This window comes from Oculina patagonica, chromosome 8 (assembly GCF_052425735.1).
Source record: "Oculina patagonica isolate OP01 chromosome 8, crgOcupat, whole genome shotgun sequence".
NCBI lineage: Eukaryota > Metazoa > Cnidaria > Anthozoa > Scleractinia > Oculinidae > Oculina > Oculina patagonica.
This window is the reverse complement of record NC_135765.1, coordinates 17949631-17974981: the sequence shown is the minus strand read 5'-3', so window position 1 is coordinate 17974981 and position 25351 is coordinate 17949631. Positions and strand designations below refer to the sequence as shown.

Genomic DNA, 25351 nt, shown 5'->3' with positions numbered 1-25351 from the left:
AGCAATATCTAGCATTGCGATCGATGACAACGAAGCGCGCGGCAACCCTGAACCGGGATGCATGGAAAAAACCTCCGCTAAGCAGCTAATGTTTGGAGAAAATCCGGCACGGAACGATGAAGGCGATCTTAAAGTACCCATGGAAAAGGATTCTTCGTCCTATTGAACTGAGCTGCTAACGATATAAACCGAATCACTGGAGCAAATCTGGACATTCTAGAGGTCACAGGTCTGCAGGCGTATACACAGTTTCCTGTTTGACACCTCTACTCATGTTTCGCTAGTGCGGTTTGTTTTGGCTCTTTTCTATTTGCAAGATATGCTATAAGCTCTCAAAATGGCGCTCTGGAAGGACAGGATCTGAAATGTTCCTTGAAAATGTTGATTACTTGCATCGTGATGCCGAGTCAGGCTGTTAAATTTCATGTAATACTGTTGCAAGATGTATTGTATCATATCACGGATGACATTTATCTTTGTCCGGCTTTTCCAGAGCAATACTTCGAGAAAGCTAAATGTATTTTATAGAGAGACAATCTGTGAAGTAAAGGTTATGCTTCTTGTATTAATTTGATCGAGCGTTTTGTCTCTTGAGCTCGATGCTCCCTTGTTCGCTGGGTTGCATTCTGGCACCACATGATTTCTATGTAGATTTGAAATCTCACACGCGCAAGTGGAATCTGTTGACTGTTTTTGTTGTTGTATATGCCATTATATAAAAAAATTCTCTCAGTGAGTTGAAGGGGCTTTAAGCGAAGTAGAGGACTTTTGCGGCGGTTTAGACCCGTTCCATTAGCCGACTGAGCAAACCGAAAACAGATAATTAATGCGTTCCCTTCGTTCATCAAACGATGCTATCTAAAATTTATGACACCCAAGATTTTCGGGTGTCTGAAGCTCACGTGACCGGCCGATGCCAGGGTCTTTTCCCGCCCGTTCCAAATTACCAAGGGAAAAGCCCTGGGAACGAGGTTGGTGCTTCCCATTCCCATTTTCTGGTTGTGAATCCCAGTCCCAGTGACCCAAATCCCATTTTCCCAGTAAAAACATATGCAAATCCCAGTCAAAATAGGCAAATCCCAGTTCCCATTTTACCCCTTCAGGACCCTCCCACTAGTAATAAGATCTTATAATGAGCTAATTGCAGTAGTTAAAACGAAATCTTAGCGCTCAGTTTTCTGTAAATAGAAGTTTTGTCCAAATAGGTGTGTTCAATAAAGTTAACATCGCGCAAAACTCACGATCATTACATCGAAATATTGACGTGCGTATTATTTGTCGATTAATTGCGAGTAAAATGCGAAAGTTTCAGGGAAATCGAGTCAGAAATGGTGAAGTTATTAGAAATTTTTGACAGGCATACAGTACGTCAGAGGAGCAACATGTGTCACATGGGAAACAGGGAAAGCCCCTGGGAACCTGGGAAGGTCCTGGCAAGTCCTTCCCAGTCTTCCCGAGAACTGCACGCGAGAAGATTTGGTTCGACTCAACCGTTTCCTGTTGGCTTGGAGGCTTGGCGTCCCTATGATATCATTCATCAAATATAACGACCATTCCTTGTTATTGAATGTTCCTTGAATTTTGACATCAAAAGGAAGACCTATTTCACTCTTAAGTTTCTTCAAAGAAAATGGATGCTTTTCTCGATTACTCTCGATTGATGCTAGTCATACTTTGTGTTTTTGGGGCAGTAGAGCAGTCTGGTAAGTTAGCTCATGCGAATGAAACACAAAAAAGTTTCGCTTACAAAGTATTCGTTTTTATATTCGGACGATTCAGTACTTGTAAAGCCACTGATGATTTTTGTTTTCTGTCTAACATGTTTGCAGAATCAAAGATCGATTTTAACGACCAGCCTGAAGACCCAAAAATCGTGGTGCTAGGAGTCAACAGCAGTGTAGTGTCTCTGAAATGGGATTTCTTTTCTGATGCTGGCGAAACTATCCAGAGCGTCATTTTCAAGAGACAAAAACCTGGTGAGACTCAAGCAGAGCAAATCGCATCGCGAGGCCCGAACGACGAGTTCACTATGACGGCACCTTTCAAAGATTTCAAAAAATACAGAGCGAATGGAAAATCAGAGCTGAAGATTTTTAACGTCCAAAGAGATGAAGAATACGTATACACACTCGCGTTAAATTACAAGACTAGTTCTGGTGTTATTGTGGATAAGTCTTACCAAGTACTTGTCGACGTGAAAGGTAAGAAATGACTTCTCTGTAGTTTAATTTTGTTTCTCGCAGTGGTGACAGGCCTGTGAAGCTTTATTATAATTCATTGTATTTAAGCTTTAAGTCTTCTAACTGTAAGCTTACTTGTTTACTTTGCAAATGTCGGGATGCCAACAAGACTAAGAACTGATTATAATCGTGAATTAGGTTTAGGTACAAGCTTTAGCTTAACAGTAATCGAAAACTGTAGCTAAATTTGCCTTTTATTCTCAAATCGTGCTGTGATGTGGTATCAAAAAGTTCCGTTGCACTTTATGTTGATGGGCGACGTACATCATTCCACTTCTTATCTTGTGTAACACATGCCGATGCTACATGTGTAAGTTCGAAAATTCACTTTTCTGTTTTGAATGTAAACGTGTAAACGAATCTAAAACGCATCCAGTAAACTTGAAGTCAGGCATTATTACGGGTTCTGAGCGAGAGTTGTTTGAACCATCATTTTCTAAATGCTTATAATTAATTCACCTTGATTTCCGAACACGATATAAACACCCAAGTTTTAGCTATTCGAAAAATTTGCTTTTTCGATCGAGCGTGGGGCGCTTTTGAATGAAATTCTTTTTGTTAAAAGTTATCTGCCGCCAAATATCGTTTCACTTTGGATCGACCATAAAGAAAATACTTGTGTTATGTTACTTTGTTCTGTAAAACCAATTTTACGCAAAAGATATTGTCCTTTGCTGCGTAGTATTAATGAACGTAGTTCACGCTACAAATGCTTCACGTAAGTTGAGTTTTTTATGGGCTGGGCGCTGGTGTTGCTAATATTAGTTGAGAATTTTTTTATTATGTACAGGTATTGAAGCAGGGGAATGCGTTTTCTTCTGAAATTCTCGGTTTCGAAGCAAGGATGAGTCATACTGTAGCGTGATTTGCATAAATATTTACTCCGACAAATATCGGTATTGTGTCATATTTGTGTTGAATATCTGAAAGTCAAAATGGATAATTTACAAGTCACAACATTTGTATCGGCGAATTTCTACTTATAATTCTTTAAGCTTAATATTTAAAACACAGATGATATAGCCATTTCTGTAACTGGACGATCTCTGTCGACAACTATCACATTTATATATTTGCATTTTTGCGGTACGTAACGGATGATTGCGTAAACGGTTTAGAATAATTTGAATGTTCTTTGTTTAAAACTAATACATAATAATGAGGCTTAAGATTATTCTGTAGTTTTGTAATTAAATCCAGTGCGGCTCTCCTGAGATCACCTCATATTTCGTGAAGCTTAAGTTGATTTGGTGGAATAATGGTTACATCTACAGTATAAGTTTATTTTTAACAGGGAATATGTTATAATAGAAGGAATTGAATGAAAGCAAGTTTACAACACCAGTTACACGTATAGCGCAGATCTGGAGGTTAGGTAATATCAGAAAGTTAATTTTTTTTGGATGATCACTTTGAAATTTAGCGCAGAGCACAATATTTATTGTGGAGGGGGGCAGGGGCCCAAGAGAATAGTTGCGGGAGGCTGGAGAAATCGAAAAAAAATCACAACTTTTTATTCTGTTTTGGACAAGAAATGAGACAAAGAGGAGGCAACCACTCAGGGCTCAAAATAATTTTCGGACAGTTGCCGGTCATATTGTCCGGCCAAACAGATTTTAGCTCGGTCACGTGTCGTTTCGAACCGGTCAAAATATTGAAAATAGCACTTTTAAACTGGTCTTTCTGCTGTTCGTTAGATAGTCTTTGTTTGCGTGGCATAAAAACCTCGGCTATTTTTTCACTGTTTTTAACTGCAATTTTTATAAATAGTTCTGGTCATCAGTTATCATTTTAAAAGCCATGTACGTGACCGGTCAAAATGACCGGCAAACTGAAACTTTGTCCGGACAAATTGTCATCTTAACCGGACATTGTCCGTTGAATGGCCGTTATTTTGAGCCCTGACCACTACAGAAAGAGGTGGGATGCAGCAGAAAAAGGTACAGGAAGCAAGAGTAAGAGGTATGGGAAGTGTGAGGTTTAGAAGCCCCTGTCCCCCTCCACACAGTTTTATTCACAATGTGAGCAATCAATGAAATTCTTGTTCTCACCAGGATTTTCATTTGGGGAGTCCCAGGGCCCCTTCTGCTGAAAAATAGGGGCCCTCCGAATTTTCGGGGGGCAAAGTTACTTGCAGTCCTTGACGGATGTAGAGAAATCCTTTGTAATTACTCAGCCTAAAAGAACTTTCAAATTGAAACTCTTGCAAAGGTCCTAATATGCCGAAATTACCATCAGTGTGTTTAACCTCTTTGGTAGAAGCCTATTTTCTCTGATAGTGTTTCAGGTTGTTTTGAAGCCTAAAACTCCTTTCACAGGTTGCACATGTACAATGTATATAGCTGTTTTTTTTTTCAGTGCCTCCAAAAATAACTAAAGTCCCTACACGAGAGCCTCGACTTAACATTGGAGAAGACAAAAATCTAACATGCAGTGCATCTGGTGACCCACGTCCAAACATCACCTGGACAAAAGATGGTACCCCAATGAACGAGTTTAATGTCTCTGGTCCCGTGCTTCAACTGGTTAATGTACAGAGGAATAATTCTGGATCCTACAGATGTACAGCTAGCAATGGATATGGCGACGATGCTACTAGTGTTAGCATAGTTGGAATTATATGCTCTGGTAAGTAAATTCATTGTGAGAAAACAGTTTCTCTGTTTGGGGCATGAAAAGGATTATTCTCAGGCATAAATGTGATATCAGTATATATTTTGGTCAATTGTTTCTGTCCAGTTCCTGAAAAAACCTACATTTGGCCAAGAATGAAGTTTGAGGACTTACATGTAGATGTACAGGGGTATAATAATTATTATGCTACTAAATAAATGTAGTTTAACAGATTGAGAACATGAAACTTTTGAGGGCAGTTGTCAGCTTATTAGTCTCCTTTGCAGCTCTTTTGTGGGTTGTCAGACATTCATGTAATGATTTATTTCTCTAGTTAAGACTGAGTTTTAATTTGGATGGTACATACATGTCTTTCCTATTGTTTTAGTGATAGTAACTTTGAACATAAGCCAGCTGCCAGTTCCACTTTGTAGAAAGATTCTACATGTACTGTAGATTACTAATTAATTTCAAATCTACACGTAGGGTGTTAGTTGCACTAATAAATAAAACAAGGACAGTCAACTTGGGTCAGCCTCATGACTAATTTTATTTCCTTGTGGAAGGCAGTGTAAACATGGAAACATTAAAAAAGTATACACTGTAATTAATTATTTATAAATGCATCAGTGTTAAGTATTTTGTCTTTTAGACATGTGACATAAAGATAAGGACTTTCTGTTTTTCTGTGTAAGAGTTCTTCAAATTCCTTCTGTAAGATCACAGGCAGACCACCCTATGTGTTTGCTTAAATCTCTGTTGACACGAGATCAACGAACTGGAGAAATTTGAAGAAATCTATGGCAGTTATGAATAAAGCAGAGAACAATACATATTTAGGCTCAACTTTATCTGTCCTCTCAGTTAAGTTAAATGAAATGTTAGTCGACTCGTGAGTAGCCTTTTGTCTGCTTTTGCACTGTTTAAAGCGTTATTTCAGTTATTCGTTTTTGACCGTTGGCTTTGTACGTAAGTGTAAGGGGAGAGACAAGGCAGGCAGCTTGATAGCTGGTGTGACCTTCTCCAATTCAAGCTCGAACTGACGCCAAAATATCAAAATTATCACCTAGAAAACACTGACGTCCGATCAGCTACAGTAGATATTTCTTTATGCCTGTGCCAAATAAAGAGCTTTGTCCTTCCAAAATTTTGAGAGAAATCAATCCTGAAGTCACAAAAGTAGCTTTCTCCATATGATCGGTGCAAGGTTCAAATTCCTTTGGTCCAGAATCTTGCACCGATCATATGGAGAAAGCTACTTTTGTGACTTCAGGATCGCAAAGATTACATTAAATTCAGACACTCACAGTTGTAAGATTCCTGTGATTCCTAATGTGACAGTTTTTCATAATGTGTGAGGTAATGGCCTCATGTAGCCTGCGCGCAGGCTCCCAATTAGATCGGTGAGCAAAGCAAGCCAATAAGGGACTAGAGGAGAAACAAAAATGGGGGAGCCTGCAGACAAAGGTTTTTTGCCGCCGTTCCAAGCACCCGCCGTGCACCAGATTCTGGTACAACTTCTGATTGGTCAAATCACTGATGGTTGACAGGTCTTATTTACATCTCAATTTTGCTGACACCACAATATATGCTTGAGACGCGATGCGATTAATGTGCTTTTCGAAGTAGAAAGGGTGAGTTACAGCCACTGGCCCCAACAAAAAACATGTGTTTGGAATTCTTAATTCCCATTGGATTTGGGAAGAATTTTACATAACGCAACGAACAAAGTCCTGAGGGATAGAAACCTAAACATCAAGCCCAAGACAAAGCGCTCGATCAAAATAATGCAATAAGCATAACCGTAGCAACACAGAATGTTTCTCTGGCAGGCGTCTGTGTTCTTTTTCTTACGCGTTTAAAAGAGTGCGCGATCACGAAAAGGCTGTGCGCTCGAAACTATGGCGCCTGCCATGCAGGCTTCTCTGAAACCAATTTTCAGCTTTTTAAAGTAAACAGTCTCTGGCGAAGCCGGACCAAGATAATCCTTGATAAGACAAATCTTGTAACAGTAATTATTAAAAGTCGGGCCCGGAATCAATAAAATGCAAGTTGTTTACTTTTTTCGGAACACTGTTCAGTTCTTGTTTTTCCAGGGCGAACATTTTAAGAGACAAAGCACGTCTTGCAAATAGAATCAAGCCAAAAAAGTTGAACTAGCAAAACATTTAAAGGTGTCAACTGAACAAACAGGAAACCATGCAGTGCAGACGAGTGACGTCTATTAAAATTAGTCCTTGGCCACAATCTTACGGCTCTATTAAATACATAATGCCTCCAAATAAAACAGTGCCCCTCAGAAAAAAGTGAGAAGCAAATAAGGTCTAAAAGCCTGAATTTAACATGGAACGGCAATTCGCAAAAAAGAAATGTCACGAATGTAGGAGTCGTGTAGACCCGTCACCTTTATTTTACTAATTACATTCCAATGCATCCAGGCGGCGATAATGACACGTTGACAGATTAATGACAGGTTAATCAAAAGGGGTGGAATAGTGGCTTCTATTCTTTGTCAACAGGCTCTCCCCTTCTCCCTTTCTTCCCTCTCCCCCTCCCTCCTTTTTCTTCCTGCTTTATTTTCGCCCCATCCTCGACCAGAGAGCCTGTCCACAGGCTAGGCCTCATGCAACATATTTATTGCGGGCCCAAGAGAGGCCCGCAACCCTAATCTTGACAGTGACCAGCGGATTGCATATAACCAGTGCGCGCCACGTTTATAAAGGCTATCTGCAAACCGGAAGTTGAAAATTTTGTTCTTCCACTAAGAACGATCGGAATGCAAAAAATGTGTCAATCACGACAGTTTGTCGTAACACCGGAAGAGAAAAATCTTGTCTCCAAGAGCGATAAGAATGCGAAAAATCAACAGTTTGTCACATTAGATCGAGGCTTCTATCTTGCAGACATTACGTTTTGCAGACGTTGTTTTATAGGTGTTGCTTTTGAGAAGATCTGCTGTGATTGTATCACAGATAAACTACGGCAAAGCGAATGATTCCAACAACGGTTATTCTCGAGAAATTCCTTATAACACTGACAACAAAGCGAGTTTGCCGACGGAGGAAAATCACATCTCAATTCACACCGCGTGCTCGACTACACTTCGCAAAACTGTCAATCAAAAAAAAAAAACAGCTCTGATTGGTTCGCGGCAGTAGGAAACGATACATCCTCGTACCCAGGGTCTTCGTTCCCTTTGACCCGCGGTCAGGAAACGAGCGACCCTGGAATGTTCCGATTGGAAGTCCGAAAATATCGGACTTCCGGTTGAATTGCGCATGCCTGACCGCTAAAAAGAAAGATGGCGTCTGAAGTGGAGGAAAGATAAAACCTTAGGAGAGATTCTACTGAACGGCAAGCAACTGGAGATCCTTTAGATCATTACTGTTGGAAGGAAATGTTTTGCCTGTCCTGTCAGCCGTTTTCGGCAAGTTCTTGTTTTCCAAATGACCGCATCTTTTGCGGATTTATTGATTGTGTTCGCAGTCACTCGCAGACTTCTACAAAATTTTAACTCATCAACACTATAAAGCCACTGGGGAACCTGAAGAATTTTCAACTCATCTTTGCTCACCTCGAAACCCTGGTACAGAAACAAAATCTGTTATTTAGAGCCCCTGAAAACGGCAGAATAAGTTTTTAAATCATACGAGGGTTTAACTGTTGCACATTGTGGACGAAACACATATAGATTGCTTTGACTGGCATGGTATGTAAAATGTGGATTGCTATTTTAACAGGCGATATTTAAGATAGCTATAGTTTTTAATGGTCATACTGTGTATCACAATTTTTAATAGCTGTATTGTTTGGGAAATCCTGTAAATCTGTTTCTATAAATTAAATTGTAAGATCAATTAAAAGGGCTTACTTTGTGTTTTAATTAAATAGGGAAACAAATCCACAAGCATACTGAAACATGTACAACCATTAATAGGCTTAACTTTGGTCCAAAAAGCTGTGAAAACTGCTGTAAAAGACAATTTCAATAATATTTTTATAATTTTGATATTATTGATTGTACTTCTTATTGATGAACTCCTACATGGCCGAGTCAAACTAAGCATTGATGCACCCATTCAACTAAATTTCTAAATTGTTTTGTTACAAGCTGGACACCCTTGGGACCAGCTCTAGCTTTTGACCTTAGACATAGTTTTCCTGGTAAGACTTAATTTCCCTGACCAAGAAAAAATAGAAATCAGGTAAAATTGCAGCCTCTGACCATCCCCTACAGTCATCCTTTCCACCTATCACAAAGATAGCCTGTTTCTTTTCTTTCCTTTTATTTGTTGTTGACAAGTCAAACTGTCAAAATTGAAGTTGACTAAGGATAAATTTAGGGTGGCAGGGTAGCCTAATAATTAAGGAGCTGGACTCCAGATTGAGCGGTCTAGGTTCAAGCACTGGCCACGGTACTGCATTGTACTCTTGGGCAAGGCACTTTACTCTTGTAGTGGCTCTCTCCACCTGGGTGTATAAATGAGTACCAGCGAATTTACTGCTGGAGGTAACCCTGCGATGGATTAGAATCCCATCCAGGGGGGTAGAAGAAATATTCTTAGTCGCTTTGTGCTACAGAAACCAGGATAAGCTCTGGCCTAATCAGCCACTAGGCTTGAATGTAGATTTTATCTAAGGATAAATTTCCCAGACTTTTCTTTGTAATATCAGTTTTCTCTAATTCTGATAAAAATTCCCCAACTTTTTTTAAGACATTATTTTTCCAGCCATATCATATCCTGAAAACCTCTCCTGAGCTGTGGCAACCTTGTTATATCAATATCTGCCTTATACAGCAGATTCACAGGTAATCATAATGGAAGAGGGGTGGACATTTTGGACCCTTCGGGCTTTTTTTAACCATAGGGGACCTGGGACCTTCTCTAGATCCAGTGTGGCCTTTGGCATCAGATTGGACTTAATAGATATTGGGCTGTTTGTTTTTACCGTATTTATTCGATTAAGCGCCCTGGGTGCTTATTAAATTTTTAGACCTTGAGAGTGGGCACTTATTCGAGGTGGGCGCTTATTCAAGGCTGGGCGCTTATTAAATTTTCGCGATTTTCAGCAAAAAGTAAGTTTATTTTTGTAACAAAACAATGAATAATAACAAAACGTGAAGATGTATCAAAGCAGAATTTTAACTGTTCATTGAAGGTTTCTGCAAAATGCTAAGAAAACTCGGTCATGGGGGCAGTCTTCTTAGTAGTACTTAGTCAATTTCAATAATCAATACTCCTTTTGTTCACTTAGGTTTTTTTGTGGGGTTGGGGGTGGGCGCTTAATCGAATAAATACGGTATATGTGTCATTAAAAGGGTACTTCCAGGAGGCAGTGAGGACTGGGAGGCAGGGGGGATGGAAAGAAGTATTTTATCAGCAGTCCCTGAACCAGGAGTTAATATTGAGTTAATACTGTGCACTCCAAAAATACTTGTGGAGGCATTTTTAAAAAGCCAAATGGCAACATACATGTAAAATGGGAATTTACAGTGGAATCCTCTACACCTTATCTCTGGTATCTGAGCAACATAATAATTTATGATACTTGAAGTGCACCTTACAATATTTAAATCTCGGTTTCTCCACAATAAATATAAGGGAATTTTGCCCCACTTTTATTGGATGTTACTATTGAAATGACCTTCCTTTATCTATACATAACTTGCCAACCAGAAAACATTTTTAAAAAAGCACTCTACCAGTATTATTTTGCTCAGTATTAATTAATTCATACCTCTTCCTCTCCTATGTTAATTTTTTTTTTCGTAAATTATTATTGTTATTTTAACCAGGGCATCAAATTTGCTAGCTATATTTTTTGCCCTTTTCCATTTTTCTTTTTCTACTTGTTTTGCTTTATATTTATCTTTGTAATTTTGTACAATGTAAGTTAAAGGATTTTGACTGCCTGGCAGTGTCGAGCTAGCTGACCAATCCAGTAATTTTATATAACTGATAATGTAAACTCAGTTTTCATTGTGATTTGCAAGGTAGTAGAGAAAAATGTACGTTCACACAGCAAATGCTAAAAATAACATTGAACAATATTCTATTCCATTCGCTCTGTAAATAAAATTACGTCCATAAAACTTTAAATAAATACTACGGTCAGGTACGGCATATAGAAACCTACCGCTGGATATATAATAAATTTGTGAAGATCAGATCAAAATCTCAGTCCACAGTTTTGGGTTGCGGCTACAGTTGATTAATATTCCCCATGGTAGGACAAGTAATTTGGGCACTCCTTCTTCTAGCAGCTCGGTTGCAGCAACCGATGAAGCAGGTTATAACGGCCTCGCCGTCGAAGAGATTACATAAACTCTCACGCGTGCAGTCTGCGATCCTAGGCCTGTCGGCTCCAAAGCACGAAATATAATTTATGATTCATCTACCATCTCCTAAGCCTCTCCAGTAGAATTAAAACTGATTCATTACTGGTTTTTGTTTTGTTAAGATCAATCGAATGTTTTCTTAAATCGTTGCACCATCTATCGATCTACAGACAAGATTTAGAGTTCGCCACTTCTCTTGTGTTCTTTCCGCCATATTGGAAATCTGGGTTACTTCCGGTGGTTTCCATTGTCTTTCAAAAACCAATCAACATCGGCCCTCCAGCGGAAGTTTCGAGAGTCGCTCGTTTCTTCAAGCCTGCGCAGAAGGGACGAAGACTCGAGGTACGAGAATGGAAACGATAAAAAACATTCGTGACTTAAGCGTGACGCGATACTCGACCTGACTCGGAATAATTTTCTTTTGTCCAGTGATTAATCAACACTGTCTGAAACATTTCCCTCCCAGTACCTTCTCTTAACTGCATCGAGGCCCGCACTTTCTTACCTGTGGTTACCACTAGTTATAGAATAAATTCATCCCTTTTTAACCACACTCTTTTCACAGGGACTGGCATGTAGCCCTTGCCATCCACGTGAGCATTTACAAAATGAAATTGCCTGGCCAGTGTGAAAAGCTCTCTTAGAAACCGTTTCAATTTAATTGAAATGGCAAACACAAGGGTATTAAAATAAGGGAAGTCTAAAACAACAAATGTAGCCAAAGCATCAGAAAAATTTGATAATCATAATGAGCCGATTAAAAACTATAACATCTAATTAATGCACATTTTCCAATAACCAATGCATAGAACACAGAGCAAAAATGCCCAGGCAGTAAATTGCTTATACAAAATATAAATGAAAGAGACCAAATATTAAAATTAATTTGGATGAAATGAATGTAACTAATATTAATTAAGATTCAAAAACAGAAATTTCTACAAAGGTTTATAAACAAGACAGTATTTGACCTTGAACAAGTATAATCATATATTGGATGTCGCGCTAAAAAGCAACTTTTTTGAGCAACAACCACAGGTATTCAAAAAAGCATAACATCAAAAAAATCTAACAATCACATTGAGCGTATTGGAAACTGGCATCTAATGTGCATTTTTGAGAATACATGTAGGTGAACAGCTTAAAATCACACAAACAAATTGTAAAAAGCATATTCTGCATCCTAAGAACATATAAAATAAATTATGCTTCTGTTTTACATGTACTTGTGCAGTAGTGTGTCATGAGGCTACCTATAGGGCCTTTTGATTGAGTTAAGTCATAAGAATGTGCATGTACATGCATGTATAGTACACACTTAACTGTACTATACATGTATAACTGTTATACAGTTGTACATGTAAATGTAGGTAATGCATTTACATACCTGTATGCGTCTATTCATGTAAATGTATGTTTGTTATTTTTTAATAGGTTCTAATTGTGAAGCTACGAAAGTTGGAATAACATTAATAAAAGAAGACACTACAGTTATCACTTGGAAGTCAGTCTATTCAAACCAGGCGTCACTTGAGTACAGGACCTTGGAATCAAAACTGTTATCAGCAGTAAGTTATCCTAAAATTAATGTGCATAAAAGATAAAGACTGGCTACCACATAATAAATTATAATTATATGGAACTGCAGGTCAAATTTAGCCCACCTGGCGATACAATACGCTGGTACATGTATTTTGACTTCCGTGAACATTAATAACGTAGTTTAGGCTTTCAGTGGCAGAAAAAAAAAAAAATTGGTATTCTTACTAAATTAAGTATCATCATCATCTTCATCATCATCATCCTTGTTATTCTTCTTATTATTATTATTATTATATTTATTTATTATTATTATTATGATTATTATTATTTCCAGATTTTTTGGATAGATTTTTTGGTAGAGGCTGTTAATAATAAAATTATCTCACCCTCCACGGGAAAACAGGGAATGAGGTGAACGCACGCACACGGCACGTTCGCTTAAACAAAAGATGCGTGTCTCAAACTCGAAGGCACAATAGTCCGACGTCAACACGTCTTTTCGCTTTCTTCATAGTCGTGAGGCGGGTTTCTTCTGTGTTGTCTGATCCATTTGATGAATGAAAACAGACTTCTATTTTGAATGGGACACTTTCTACCTTTTTCGCAAAATTGAACCAAAATTTTAAAGAAACTCGTTGAACTTAGTTCAAACGTGGACAACGTGGAAATAAACAATGCTATCAAATTTATAATATGGGTGAACTGAGGTGTCAGGAATTTTTGACAACTTGGTGACATTTCTTGGCCCCCTGGTTGGAACGAATTTGTTGTATGGAAAGCCAACAGTCATTTTTTTTTTTTTTGCCTCGCAAGACAATCGCCGCTTTAATTCGCACCTCAACCTTTGATAAACACTTTTTCCAATGACTTTAGAGAAAAAACACATCGACTGTTTTGCAGTCTAGCTTTGTCGTCATTCAGCACTTCGAAAAACATCTCTTATACTGCATGAATTTCTTCTGCCAAGAAAATTTACGGCTTAAAGTCCGAATAAACTCACAGCAATAAGAAATAAATTCTGAGATAACACCAGGGCAAGGGATCAGAAATTGACTTCATACGGCCAAAGAAAATCAACTTATGGCAATAGATAATCAGTAAATCCATAGCAAAATAAAACAAACTTACGGGAACAAAAAGGAAACTAACTGACATGTAAGCATAAATGTACTATACTTATTGCTTAAACTGAAGTACAAATTACGATTTCAATCGATGAATTAAACTGGTTTACATGTATGCAAGCAAGCTCTTGTGTTTGTTGTTTTCGTGTTTTCTATTGTTATTTTGCAGTTCTTGATATTCACCTCTGAAAACTATACTAAAACAATTATTCGCCTCAGGCTCAGTGATTATTCAACAACAATCACTTTGCCTTTGGCGAATAATAATTGTTAACTATCATTTTCATTCATCTGATGCAAAACAGTGGTAGTCTCTGACTCAAGAAGACCTTTGATTCAATATTTTGAGCCAGTCAACATGGCCAGCAACAGTGTCCGAAAATTATTTTGAGCCCTGCACACGTAAATCTTCAGGATTTACATGTACACATTAAAAAAGACGCCAATGTAGATTTTCCACATGATTGACAAATGGGTCATTTGAAGGAACTTTGGGGGAGAACTTATGTTACGTGGTTCAATTTTCCCCTTGGTACAATCTGGTATTTCCCTTTGCTCTGTTCTCATAATTTTCATAACTGTCAATCTGAAAAATATCATTTGAGTGATGCTGGAACTACCGTACAAATTCAATTTAGTGCCCTCCTTCCAATAGGCGCTCCCTTCCAAATAAGCACCTCCCTTTGAATGTGTTTTTGTCATAAAGCACCCCTATTCCAATAAGCGCCCCCATTCTAATAAGTGCCCCTATTCTTATTTAAGCGCCCCTATTCTAATAAGCACCCCTATTGTGGATAACTGCCCCTACTGAAGTCATTGACGTCGAATAGATAAACTCATGAACATTCACCCTACCATACAGGTATATTTACTCCTAAAATGAACAATTCTTTTAAAAGTAACTGAACTTTCAACAATTTGTTACTGTTACAGTTTCTGTTATTGTTAGTTATTTTAATATTTATTTAAGTTTTGTTTTGAACATTTGGTTCTTTCTCACTGAAAAATTAAATAAATTATTAAGCGCCCTGCCCCGAATAAGCGCCCTCCCTTGAGGTGCCAAAAGTAAATCATCGCCAGGCGTTAAATCGAATCATTACTGACAGCATTCATTCTTTTTGCCCTAGCCCTTTTTTTTTTTACTGTATCCAGTCTACTTGTGGAATTTTTAATACCTTGAATTTTGTATCATTTAAAAGTTACATTGTAACCCTTTTGTTGTCTTCAGATTTCAAGTGTTTATACCAAGAATCAGGCTGATAAACAACTGTACAGAGTGGATGTTGTTGAATTTAGGTAATGGCACTGAAATGTTGTGTACTACAACTAGTCATTACTAGAACTGTAGTCAGTGTGTAAGGTTTTTTTTTTCTACTTAGACTTGCATATTACACACTGTATAAATTTTACATAGAGTGTTTATGAGTTCTGTTGTTTTGATTATTATCAGATGTAATGTAGTGTGCAACAGCTCTCATTCTAAGACAGTCAAGAGCTTTAATTTGTAGTTCTTTGTATAGATACATCTGTAAAAATTAATAAAATTCAGAAATTTTACGCAATTAAAAAGTATATTTAGCTTTAAGGGGGGCAAATTAAGCTAACTTTACATGAAGCCAACAAAAGTTATGTGCTTTTTCTTACTAATGATGTAGTGATCTTTTGCACAAACAAGAAAATATACAATGAACATACAGCACATTACAAAGATTATGTGTTATTTATTCAATTATTTATTATTATTTTTAACTTGCAGAGAGGGCAGTGTTAAAGCTATTGTAGAGCTTTTGTTTGGAAAATCAGTTGCTAACCCGTTAAAACCACTAGAGGATGCAATACGCAATGGAAAACTTGGCTCATTCACAGTTGACAAATCTCTGGATCTCAATCCAAGTATGTCAGGCTCCACTTTATAATGTCAGTCAATAAGGGATTCTCCATGGTTGGAACAAGTAGCATGCAAGCAGGCTCTCTTGTTTGGGCTTTTGTTGTGTGGCTAAGTTGTGACAGTTGAGAGAGCTCCCCTGTTGGCTTGTTAACTCTCTTGCATGAAACCTGTGAAACCCAAACAAGACACTCAAGAGGGCAGAGCAAAATCCAAACACAAGAACCTGTTGCAGGCTATGGAACAAATTGCTGTTTATTGATGGAAATATTGTCTACACATAAACAATATTTATTTAATTATTAAAATTGAAGGAAAAGTGTTTATTAAGTATTAATTTAAAGGCTTGCAGGATACATACCGGTACATTTATGTTCTCCCGTTTCCTGTACAAGTGTATAATGCCACCAATTTTTGGCTTTTCTGTCATCACAATTTGTTTACCCTTAAGGAGGCTCGATGTAGTTTTTTTAGCTGAAGGGTGGTTGTTTTGAAACTTAAAATTATATAGCAACCATTGACGTGTTCTTTTGTTCTCAAACAAGCTTGATTTTCTCGAAATCTAGAGTGACTCTTGGTATTCATTTTTTGATATGTTCAAGTATAGTAGATTTTCTACCTGTACACAACATTATTTTTAGGAAAATCTGTAAGAGCGTTTTAGAGTAAATCAAGAATGAAGTTTTTGGTATTTTCTTATAATTTCTTACAATCGGCAGTCGATATATTTTAACAAATTAAAGCAAAAAGTATTTCGCTTTTAGTAAATGGTCTTTGATGGTGTAAGTATTTATATTTCAGTGAGAGTAACTGTGCTCAAATAATACGAAACAATTTTAAAGCGCCTATTTTATATTAACACGGTGTTTTTCTTAAAATTTCATTCTTGATTTACTTGTAAACGCTCTTACAGATTTTTCTAAAATTTCGTCAACAGTTAGTCAATGTACTAAACTTTAACATATATAAAAAAATAAACACCAAGAGTCAATCTAGATTTCGAGAAAATCAAGCTTGTTTGAGAACAAAAGAAAACGTCAATCGTTGCTATGGTAACCGTTGTGACTAAGTGACAGGTAAAAAATTAAAATTTGCCATATTTGATCATTATGGTGCATTTTGGCAAAAATCGCACATTGGCTTCCTAGGTAATTTTATTTTTCAAAACAACCATCCTTCGGCTAAAAAAACTACATCGAGCCTCCTTAAGTTATACACAGCAAAAAAGCGCATGATATAGTGCTTTATGACAATGGGGATGACTGAAGGATGTCATGAGATTCAAAGTAGCATTGCAACCTTAAATGCAAACCTCGCAAATACATGTTGCTTTTATAGTGAAATCCTGATTTCTTGTACCCTCAATTTCAACTTCAAATAACTTGAACCAAATGTCATTCTCTTGGATTTGCTTCACTCGAGGATGCAATTACACTTCCAAGGAAGTTGTTTTCTCTATTAACTTTTTATTACACATCAAGCAACAATTTATGGGAAAAACTGTACTGTTGCTATTGTGCAATCAAGGGCCTTGAATGTTATACATCCTTCTTCTCTTGTTTAGACATTCAGAGCTTTTTTCCAGATGATACATTCATTGATGAACTGTACCAAAGCACCAGAAACATTTCTGATAGTGTAGAGATTAGCTAGTCTCAGTCAAAACGAGGCAAGTTCCTAGGCTTTTTTGTGCTGATTTGGATTCAGTCTTTAAATTACAGCCTGTGTCTGCAACAAAAATGAACGTCATGTTTGAGTATTTCTATGAAACAACAAAGTTTTGTTTTCCTTGGATTTCAAGAATATCTCAGAACAGTTTCTCTGAAACTTTTACTTTGACATACTTAATAATAATTTGCACTGACTCTTGAACATTGGGGGCAGACCATCCTTCTCTAGGTGAAAGTCACAGTTTTTACTGAGTGTTATGATTGAAATTACAGTTGGATCCTGCTAATTCGAACTCGGTTATTTTGAATTCCCTGTTATACCGAACTGAAACCTATTTCCCGTGGATTTGCCCTTCAGTCATCCACTATTTTGAACTATTTTTTGTTTCCCCTGATGGTTCAAACTTATGGGGTTCAATTGTAATGGTGAATTGAATGCTGATGTTTACATGGTCTTACTTTAACTACCAATTAATCAATCAATAAAATTTATTTACCCTCAGAGCTGACGGGGCTGACTAGGCCCCTAGCAAACATGTACATGTATGCCGAGAAAATACCGGGGTAACAAATATGTATATATACCAAACAAAAAAATAATTAAATAATTAAGTACTAAATTGATAAAAGGAGACTATCTAGCTGCACATGGGGGCAAGGAACTAAGAGAGATCTAGCTGCACATAGTAGAAAGTTATGTGAGAGATAAGGACAATTCTAATACAGACTGGCCATGGTGTGGACTGGCCATGAATGTTTGCTAGGAAGACCTCAATGATTTATCATTTTCTTTCTACAGCTGATCCACCATCTGTCACCTCCACATCATTGTCAACGACTGCTGGGACACAAGAGACACCTGATACTGGTGCACGAACATCAGGTCTAACAACCAGTGAAATGTGGGGTATCATTGGAGGATGCATTGCATTTGTTCTCCTTATTGTCATTATTATCCTCATCTGCTGCATCTGCAAAAAGAAGAAGAGTGGTGGTGCTTCTAAGGGTAGGGAGATTACATCCTTATTAATAATGGTAATAGGAGTGAGTGGAGTCAAATTCGGTCTGTAATCATACGAGTGATAAACAAAATCGGACGACCACGAAGCGGGAGTCCGATTTGTTTAATCACGAGTATGATTACAGACAGAATTGGACGACATGAAGTCCTGTTACCAATTAATCAAAACTATGACAAAACTTGAGAAACAAACTAACCTTTAGTCAAATGGTTTAACGTTTTTATAAAAACTGAAAAACATAACAGTTTACTCAACAAAATGCACAACAACAGCGCACGCAAAATGATGCGTACTGTCCAATTACACAGGCATGACATGTAAACTGTCCTATTACACTGTCCAATTACAAGCATGATGCGTACACTGTCCTATTAGTGCTCAAATCGGGCTGCTGATAACCAATCACCGATCGAGAATGTTGTTATAGTTTTGATTAGCGGTAAAATTGAAAGATGTACTGTACATGTAAATTTGCGTTTTGCTGAAATGTGCTATAGTTTAAAAGCAGTCTTTACTAATACCACATCGTGCTCAATATTCAAGAGAGGAATACTGTACAGGGGTATGTCAAGATTTAATGCCTCGGGTGGTAGCATTTTCAGGGAGTGTGGGTACATTGGCTAGGCTTTAAATGCTAAGAGGAAACAGTTATTTTTAAGTATTTTTAATAATAGCAATTAATTAGCAATTTATTTTCTCCTTCCTCCATGCTTTGTTTGTTTATGTTTTAAAAAATTGTGTTCAAAGATTAGAAACTTGTTATGAAAACAAATAGTTTTTTCTATGTAGTGCTAACTTCTTACCACGTCTTGTATCCTTTTCTTGTGATTATGTACTGAGAATATTGTTGGGAGAAACTACATGCTAATAATTATGTATGTCTAGTTTTGACTGAAAAGCTTAAATATTTTAATTTATTCAAGGTGGCAAGTCCTACACTGAGGCTGATGGTTATCGCATGTAAGTAAACTCTTTTGGCATCTGTTGAAGTCAGGTTTTATATCAGTTGTAAACCCTGCATTCTTTGCAGGTATTGTCCCTGACCAAAGTAAAACTATGGAATACATATGGGAATTGCTATGGCCCTTATCTGGCCCATAGATGGAAAAGATATGGGATGACGTATGGGATTTCAAGCCTACGCTATCCACTCTGTTGAAACCAATGGGAATGTGATGCCCATAGATACCACAAATATGTATTTTACCCATAGTGAGAACAATAAATCAGCAATTCAATGTAACATATGAGTATAGTATGGAATATAATGTGCTATATTAAATCCATATGAGATCTATATATGGGCCATAGATTTTCCCATACCAAGTCCATAGACAGGGCCATACATGTCCCATATCTTACCCTCTGGAAAGGGTTATAGCAACAAACTTTTCAGGTACCGTATTTTTTCCTTGGTGGTAAAGTTAAGTTGTTCTGATAGACTTACGTTTACTTCTATGTGTAGTGAAATAAATAAATTTCAATGTAATATAACTGGTTAAAGCAGTGAATTGGCAATAAATTGAAGACTTTAAGTTTTTACCAATCGGTAATTTGTAACATTAACTCGTGTGGTGAGACTTACTATGTTTGGAATAAACTGGTAATAATATACTGTGACTAGGACAGTCTTGTAGAGTGGGTAGCAGTACCCTACTGGGCCTGTTTTCCTTTCTCTGCCATGGAGTACTTACTGCTTTCCAAATCCCTTACAGGAACAGGCAGCCACCCCCATCAGGGCTTGGAACAGCCAGTCCAGCATACGTTGAGGCCAGACAGTATGCTCCAGTTACTGCTGCAAGGAAACAGGTACTGCACACAATATGACTGATCGTGAAGTCATGTTGATTAATCTGCTTTGCAGACATAAATTTGGCTCACCTGGCACCTTCCTCTCCACTTATGTGGTTAACCCATCACAGCCATCCCATTTCATTTTTCAGAACTAACGTACAGTAAGCCATGGCAACCATTCATTGACATCAACTATTCAAGTTTGTCTTAGAGACACAAGGCAGGAAATAAACAAAAACGTACCGGGAGGGGAGGGGAGCAATGGGGCGGGGGAGAAAGTATGTTATAATCATTTCTCTTATGGGAGATGTTTGGATTCAAAGTTGCTGTGAAAGAACAAAATAAGAGAATGTTGCTTTGGTTTAAGCAGTACTTACTTGTGGTTCAAAAGACCCCTATTTTCTCCAAATCTCAAGAAAAACAGAAAATTGTTTGAGATCATTAGGTTTCTGATAGTAAGGGTGGTGTCAAAGTTCATAACTTTGAACAGACTTGTTGCTGCCCTCACCACTGCGTTGTCCCTGCTCCTAAACATAGTGCATTCAAGTCGTGAGAAATTCTGTCTCGTGGTGTTCCTGATACCCTTTATTGTTGTTTTATTTTTTTTTAGGATGACCAATCAAAACCACCGCTGAACTATGCAGACTTGTCCTTTAACAACTCGTCTGCACCTGGCAGGCAGCCACCGCGATACACCGGCACAGAGTACAGTGAGATGTCTCCTGAGAAGCGACCTCCGCCTGCAGGAGGACAGCAGGGAGAGGGTGGAGGCTTTGAGTTGTGGTGCTAAGTTGGAGTGTTATATGCAGGGTTTTTAGTAGTTTTTGATCGAGGCCCAGTTGTTCAAAGAAGCTAACTTTAAATTTTCATTAAATGTGAATTTGATTGAATCAGTTAATCATTTTCTCATGTTGTTTCTCATTTTATCTCAAGACAGTGTCTAACATTTTGTCATTAAAAATGAGCAGTAAATAGCAACAATCTGCTTCTGAACAACTGGGCTCTTGAATCTAAACGAGCATGAAACAGGTAGCTGCATAAGACAACCAGCATAACAACGAACAGGCAACTTCTTTTGTCTTGAATTTTTCTAAAATCATCCTGTTGCAACCGTCTGCTGAGAACCCTGTATGTCGCATTTGACTGAATCGAGTAGTTACTCTAAAGTAGCGTTTGTGATTCTATAGCTTGCTATGTTATTAGCTAGTTAAAAGTTGCTTATATTATTACTGATTATTTACTAGGCCATATGCTGATATTATAATTCAAAACTGTTTGAGTGCGTTGTAGATTTGTGGTGAATTTAGCACCGGTGTAATAGTTTCTTTGACATTTTGAGTAGTACTACGTTTATCACTAGTGATTTGATTTGTTTTCACTCACAATGGACACACAATGATCTGCTATAAGTTATGTTTTCTTATGAGTGATTACAAATGTAGAGTTCTTTTGTTGTATCCCTGACCATGACTGAGCGAGGGATGTAACCACGAGGGCCTGGTTGTTCAAAAGCAGATTAACACTGATTCAGGATGAAATTATTTCCATTTCTCCCGCATAAAAGTGTTTTCACTGCTATTGTTTTGTATGCCGAAAATCAAACTGAAGTGAAAACAATACAAAAATAAATCTTCACTGGAATCTTAGGATTGTGAATTGAAATCAAAGTTCACACTTATCTTGGATTAGATAAACCATGCTTTGAACAACCGACTCCTGGTTGCCAATTTAACTGATCAATGTGAGAAAAAAGTTGTTTAAGTAGTTTTGTACCCGTACCGGGCTCGGGCCTCGGGTTAACAGCCTCGTTGTGATGTAGAGGTCACCTGAGTGTCCTCGGTGTCTCGAGATGTCCCAGTTCAGATACAGATACGTGTAGATGCTGACAACTAACACCTAGAATTAAATGACGTTATTGATATTTCCTAGTTATAATGTTTTAAATTCATATTTTCATAGAAGAACTTTTGTAGGAATTACTTTTTTTTCGTGAAGTACTTTTTTAGCTAGTAAAATGCATGCTTGTATCTAAAGATGTGTCATAATTATATTCCTTGGATGTACATGTAGTGAGTAATAATAGCATATTAAACAAGATCACAGCCTGAGTGAGCGTAAAATTAGGAGCTGTGTAAGGCCATTCATTTGGGAAATGCCACTTTGAAAATTAGCAATATTTCTTGATTGATGCTTTGAATAAGAGGGATAACTTATAGTGGCTACACGATTATACATGTATGGTCCAGAGAGGGGAGGGGTAACTGAAGAATGCAAAGAATGTGTTTAAGTTAACATGTGAACAAGAAAGCGATAGAGAAAGCAATGTGAATATGAGAAGTCATTCCGACTTGGCTCTGTATTATTGAGCAATCCTCGCATACTTGCTGTGAATAACGTTCACGATTATTCTAATGATTGTGTTATTTTAAGGAATTCCTTGCTTTCACTGCTTATGTTATGGTTTGTAACGTGTCATTCAAGGGCAATGCTAGCTTGCGAATTTTTTAAAATACCTTCACTTACATTTATGAATCGGAGATATGGACCTCAAAGCTAAGTTTTTAAAACACAGAATATGCTAATACAGAATCATTTATTTCATTGTTTGGTGATCTTGAGGCATTTCAGTGATGGCGAGGGAGCAAATCATTACCTGTGCTCTCCCTACCCCATATTAAGCTGCTGTAGTGTCATTATTCAGCCAGCTTAACCCACCTCAGATGGGGTGGCCTCTCTACCGTGGTTTCACGCGTAAATTTGACTGGAAAGAGAACTTCTGAAGGTTCTACACAATTTAATTAATTTAGTAAGCCATTAATATGTTTTAGTTAGAGAAACGTTGAATAAAATGAGCAGGGCGCCATGTTAGTAACCAAGTAAAGAAGTGAAGATGGAATTCTGTTAACTTGGGTACTGTTACACCCCTGTTGGGATTCTTGAAGGCATGATTATATCGACTGTCATTATTTAATAGCCATGTAAACATTCAACTGATCAACATAATTATTCACCCTTTGTTTTCTTGGAGCCATACTGGTGCGATAATAATTTAGGGAGCGATTCGTTTTTTTTATTATCATAGTAAACGAAGAAGTAAACACAATTTGAGAAATATAGCTGAATAAATTAAAACTGATTTAACGCATTTATGAAGCTCTTATGTTGATTTAAATATGCTTGTAGGCAATTGCACAAACCCACGACCTGTCGTTACCTTTTGATAAACAAGCTTAAAAGTTAAGAAGTTTATAAGTAGAGATATTTCATCTTCTCTATTGTTACAAGGTACACAGGGCGATATCGATACATGTAATCAGTTGTTATATTTTTTAAATAAGCTATTTGTATATAAAGTATTATCGTATGATTGCTGTGTAACCAACATCTGATCGTGTAATAAACGTATATTTCATCGCTTACATTGTAAGCATCCCATTGTTTGCTAATGTTGAATGAGATGTGTTGAGTGCGTAACCGGACGAGTGTAAACTGGTGAAGAGTTCAACACTAATAGTTACGTAAATTTTACATTTCCTGAAGCCTGAAGGCAACAAAAGCTGGTTTAGACATTTGAAGCCTGATTCATGCAAAGAAACGACAAAGACTGCAATCCATTTGTCTGCTCTCTTAAAAACGACTCTGGTAACGTGCTTCAAAATATTAAACACTTGCATGTTGGCACGCACCAATAGCCCGGCGTATCCAATCGAACCACAACACCAATCGTTCGATTGGGTTCGATAATCAAAATCACAATAAAATTTACGGCAGTCGAACAAAATCGAACGTTCGATTACCGAACAGTCGATAATCGAACAGAATCGAACGGTCGACAATCGTACTCAATGGAAGGTTCGATTACCGAACGTCTGTTTGTTTATATTGTGGACATTTTGTACGGTGCAGCGTCCCCCCGATTAGTCCTTGGTGATTTTCTCATCAACAGACGGATTCAAAACGTAATCGAATCGGATTGAGTTCGATTGGTTCGAAAATCGAACTCACAGCAAGATAGATGTTCGATTTTGTTCCAATCGAACGATTGGCGTTCGATTGGGTTTCATTGATTTTTGGTTCGATTTTGTTCGATTGGTCGCCGGTGTCCTAGCCGATTTTGACCCCCTAGATTTTGTCCCCCCGTCTCAAAATCCGCTAGCGGATAAAGACCCCCCGGTCAAAATCCGCTAGCAGATATGGACCCCCGGGAGTCAATATTTGCTAGCGGATTTTGTCCCCCTTCGCGAATTTTGACCCCCCGTCAAAAGTGATCATACTTCGCTATCGTACTCCTGGAGTCGTAAACGAATAAAAGAAAAGACGATTATAAATGTTAATACGAATATTTCATGAACATTGAAAAGACGAAATAGACAAGGTAAGTCTCGGTGTTTACCAAACACAGCATGCATGCGCATTGGAAAATCTATGTTATTCTCAACACGGCCCGAAGCAACGTTTTCCAATCGAAAATCAAGTGTCATTTTTGTTGATCCTAGGCTAAAGTGCAGAACCAAATTTACAATTGCTTTTTTTGTTAGTTTGTTGTATACGTCTGAAATTATAACAAACAATGTTCGGCTAACAAGTCCCAGTGTCAAGTTAGTTTATTAGAATAAATGTTCGGTTGAGTGAATTTACAAAAACCTGAAAAGATACAGCACAATAAGATTACTGGATTCTAATTACATTGTTTTCTTTTTGTTTTAACTTTAGACAATAGATTTCTTCTAAATAGCTTCCGACATTAAAATAGTTTTTCGCTTGCCGATAAAACAAAGAGCAGTTTTCTCGACTTTTACTCTAGACAATAGATTTCTTCTAAATAGCTTCCGACATTAAACAGTTTTTCGCTTGCCGATAAAACAAAGAGCAGTTTTCTCGACTTTTACTCTAGACAATAGATTTCTTCTAAATAGCTTCCGGCATTAAACAGTTTTTCGCTTGCCGATAAAACAAAGAGCAGTAAGTACCGTTAGTTTATCTATATTTAGCCGTAAAATAAGAATACAGCGGAGTTCGCGTTTTTCTAAGACGTTGGGTTACCGTTACTTGCAACTGTTTTTTTTTTGTTCATATTAAGGCGTAATTAAAAGTAAGAATTTATGTGTGTTTTAAAAAAAA

The 25351-nt window shown here is 37.5% G+C and overlaps 1 protein-coding gene across 1 annotated transcript; it reads left to right on the top strand.

Annotated features, from left to right (window-relative positions):
* Positions 1 to 1523: 1523 nt before the first annotated feature.
* LOC144662815 (uncharacterized) lies at positions 1524 to 23649 on the top strand. The gene is made up of 10 exons (XM_078523764.1): positions 1524 to 1703; positions 1830 to 2201; positions 4599 to 4868; positions 12628 to 12761; positions 15088 to 15155; positions 15616 to 15752; positions 18214 to 18420; positions 19360 to 19396; positions 20152 to 20245; positions 20841 to 23649. The coding sequence occupies exons 1-10, from the start codon at positions 1631 to 1633 to the stop codon at positions 21018 to 21020; spliced, it is 1572 nt and encodes a 523-aa protein (XP_078379890.1). The 5' UTR covers positions 1524 to 1630; the 3' UTR covers positions 21021 to 23649.
* Positions 23650 to 25351: the final 1702 nt, after the last annotated feature.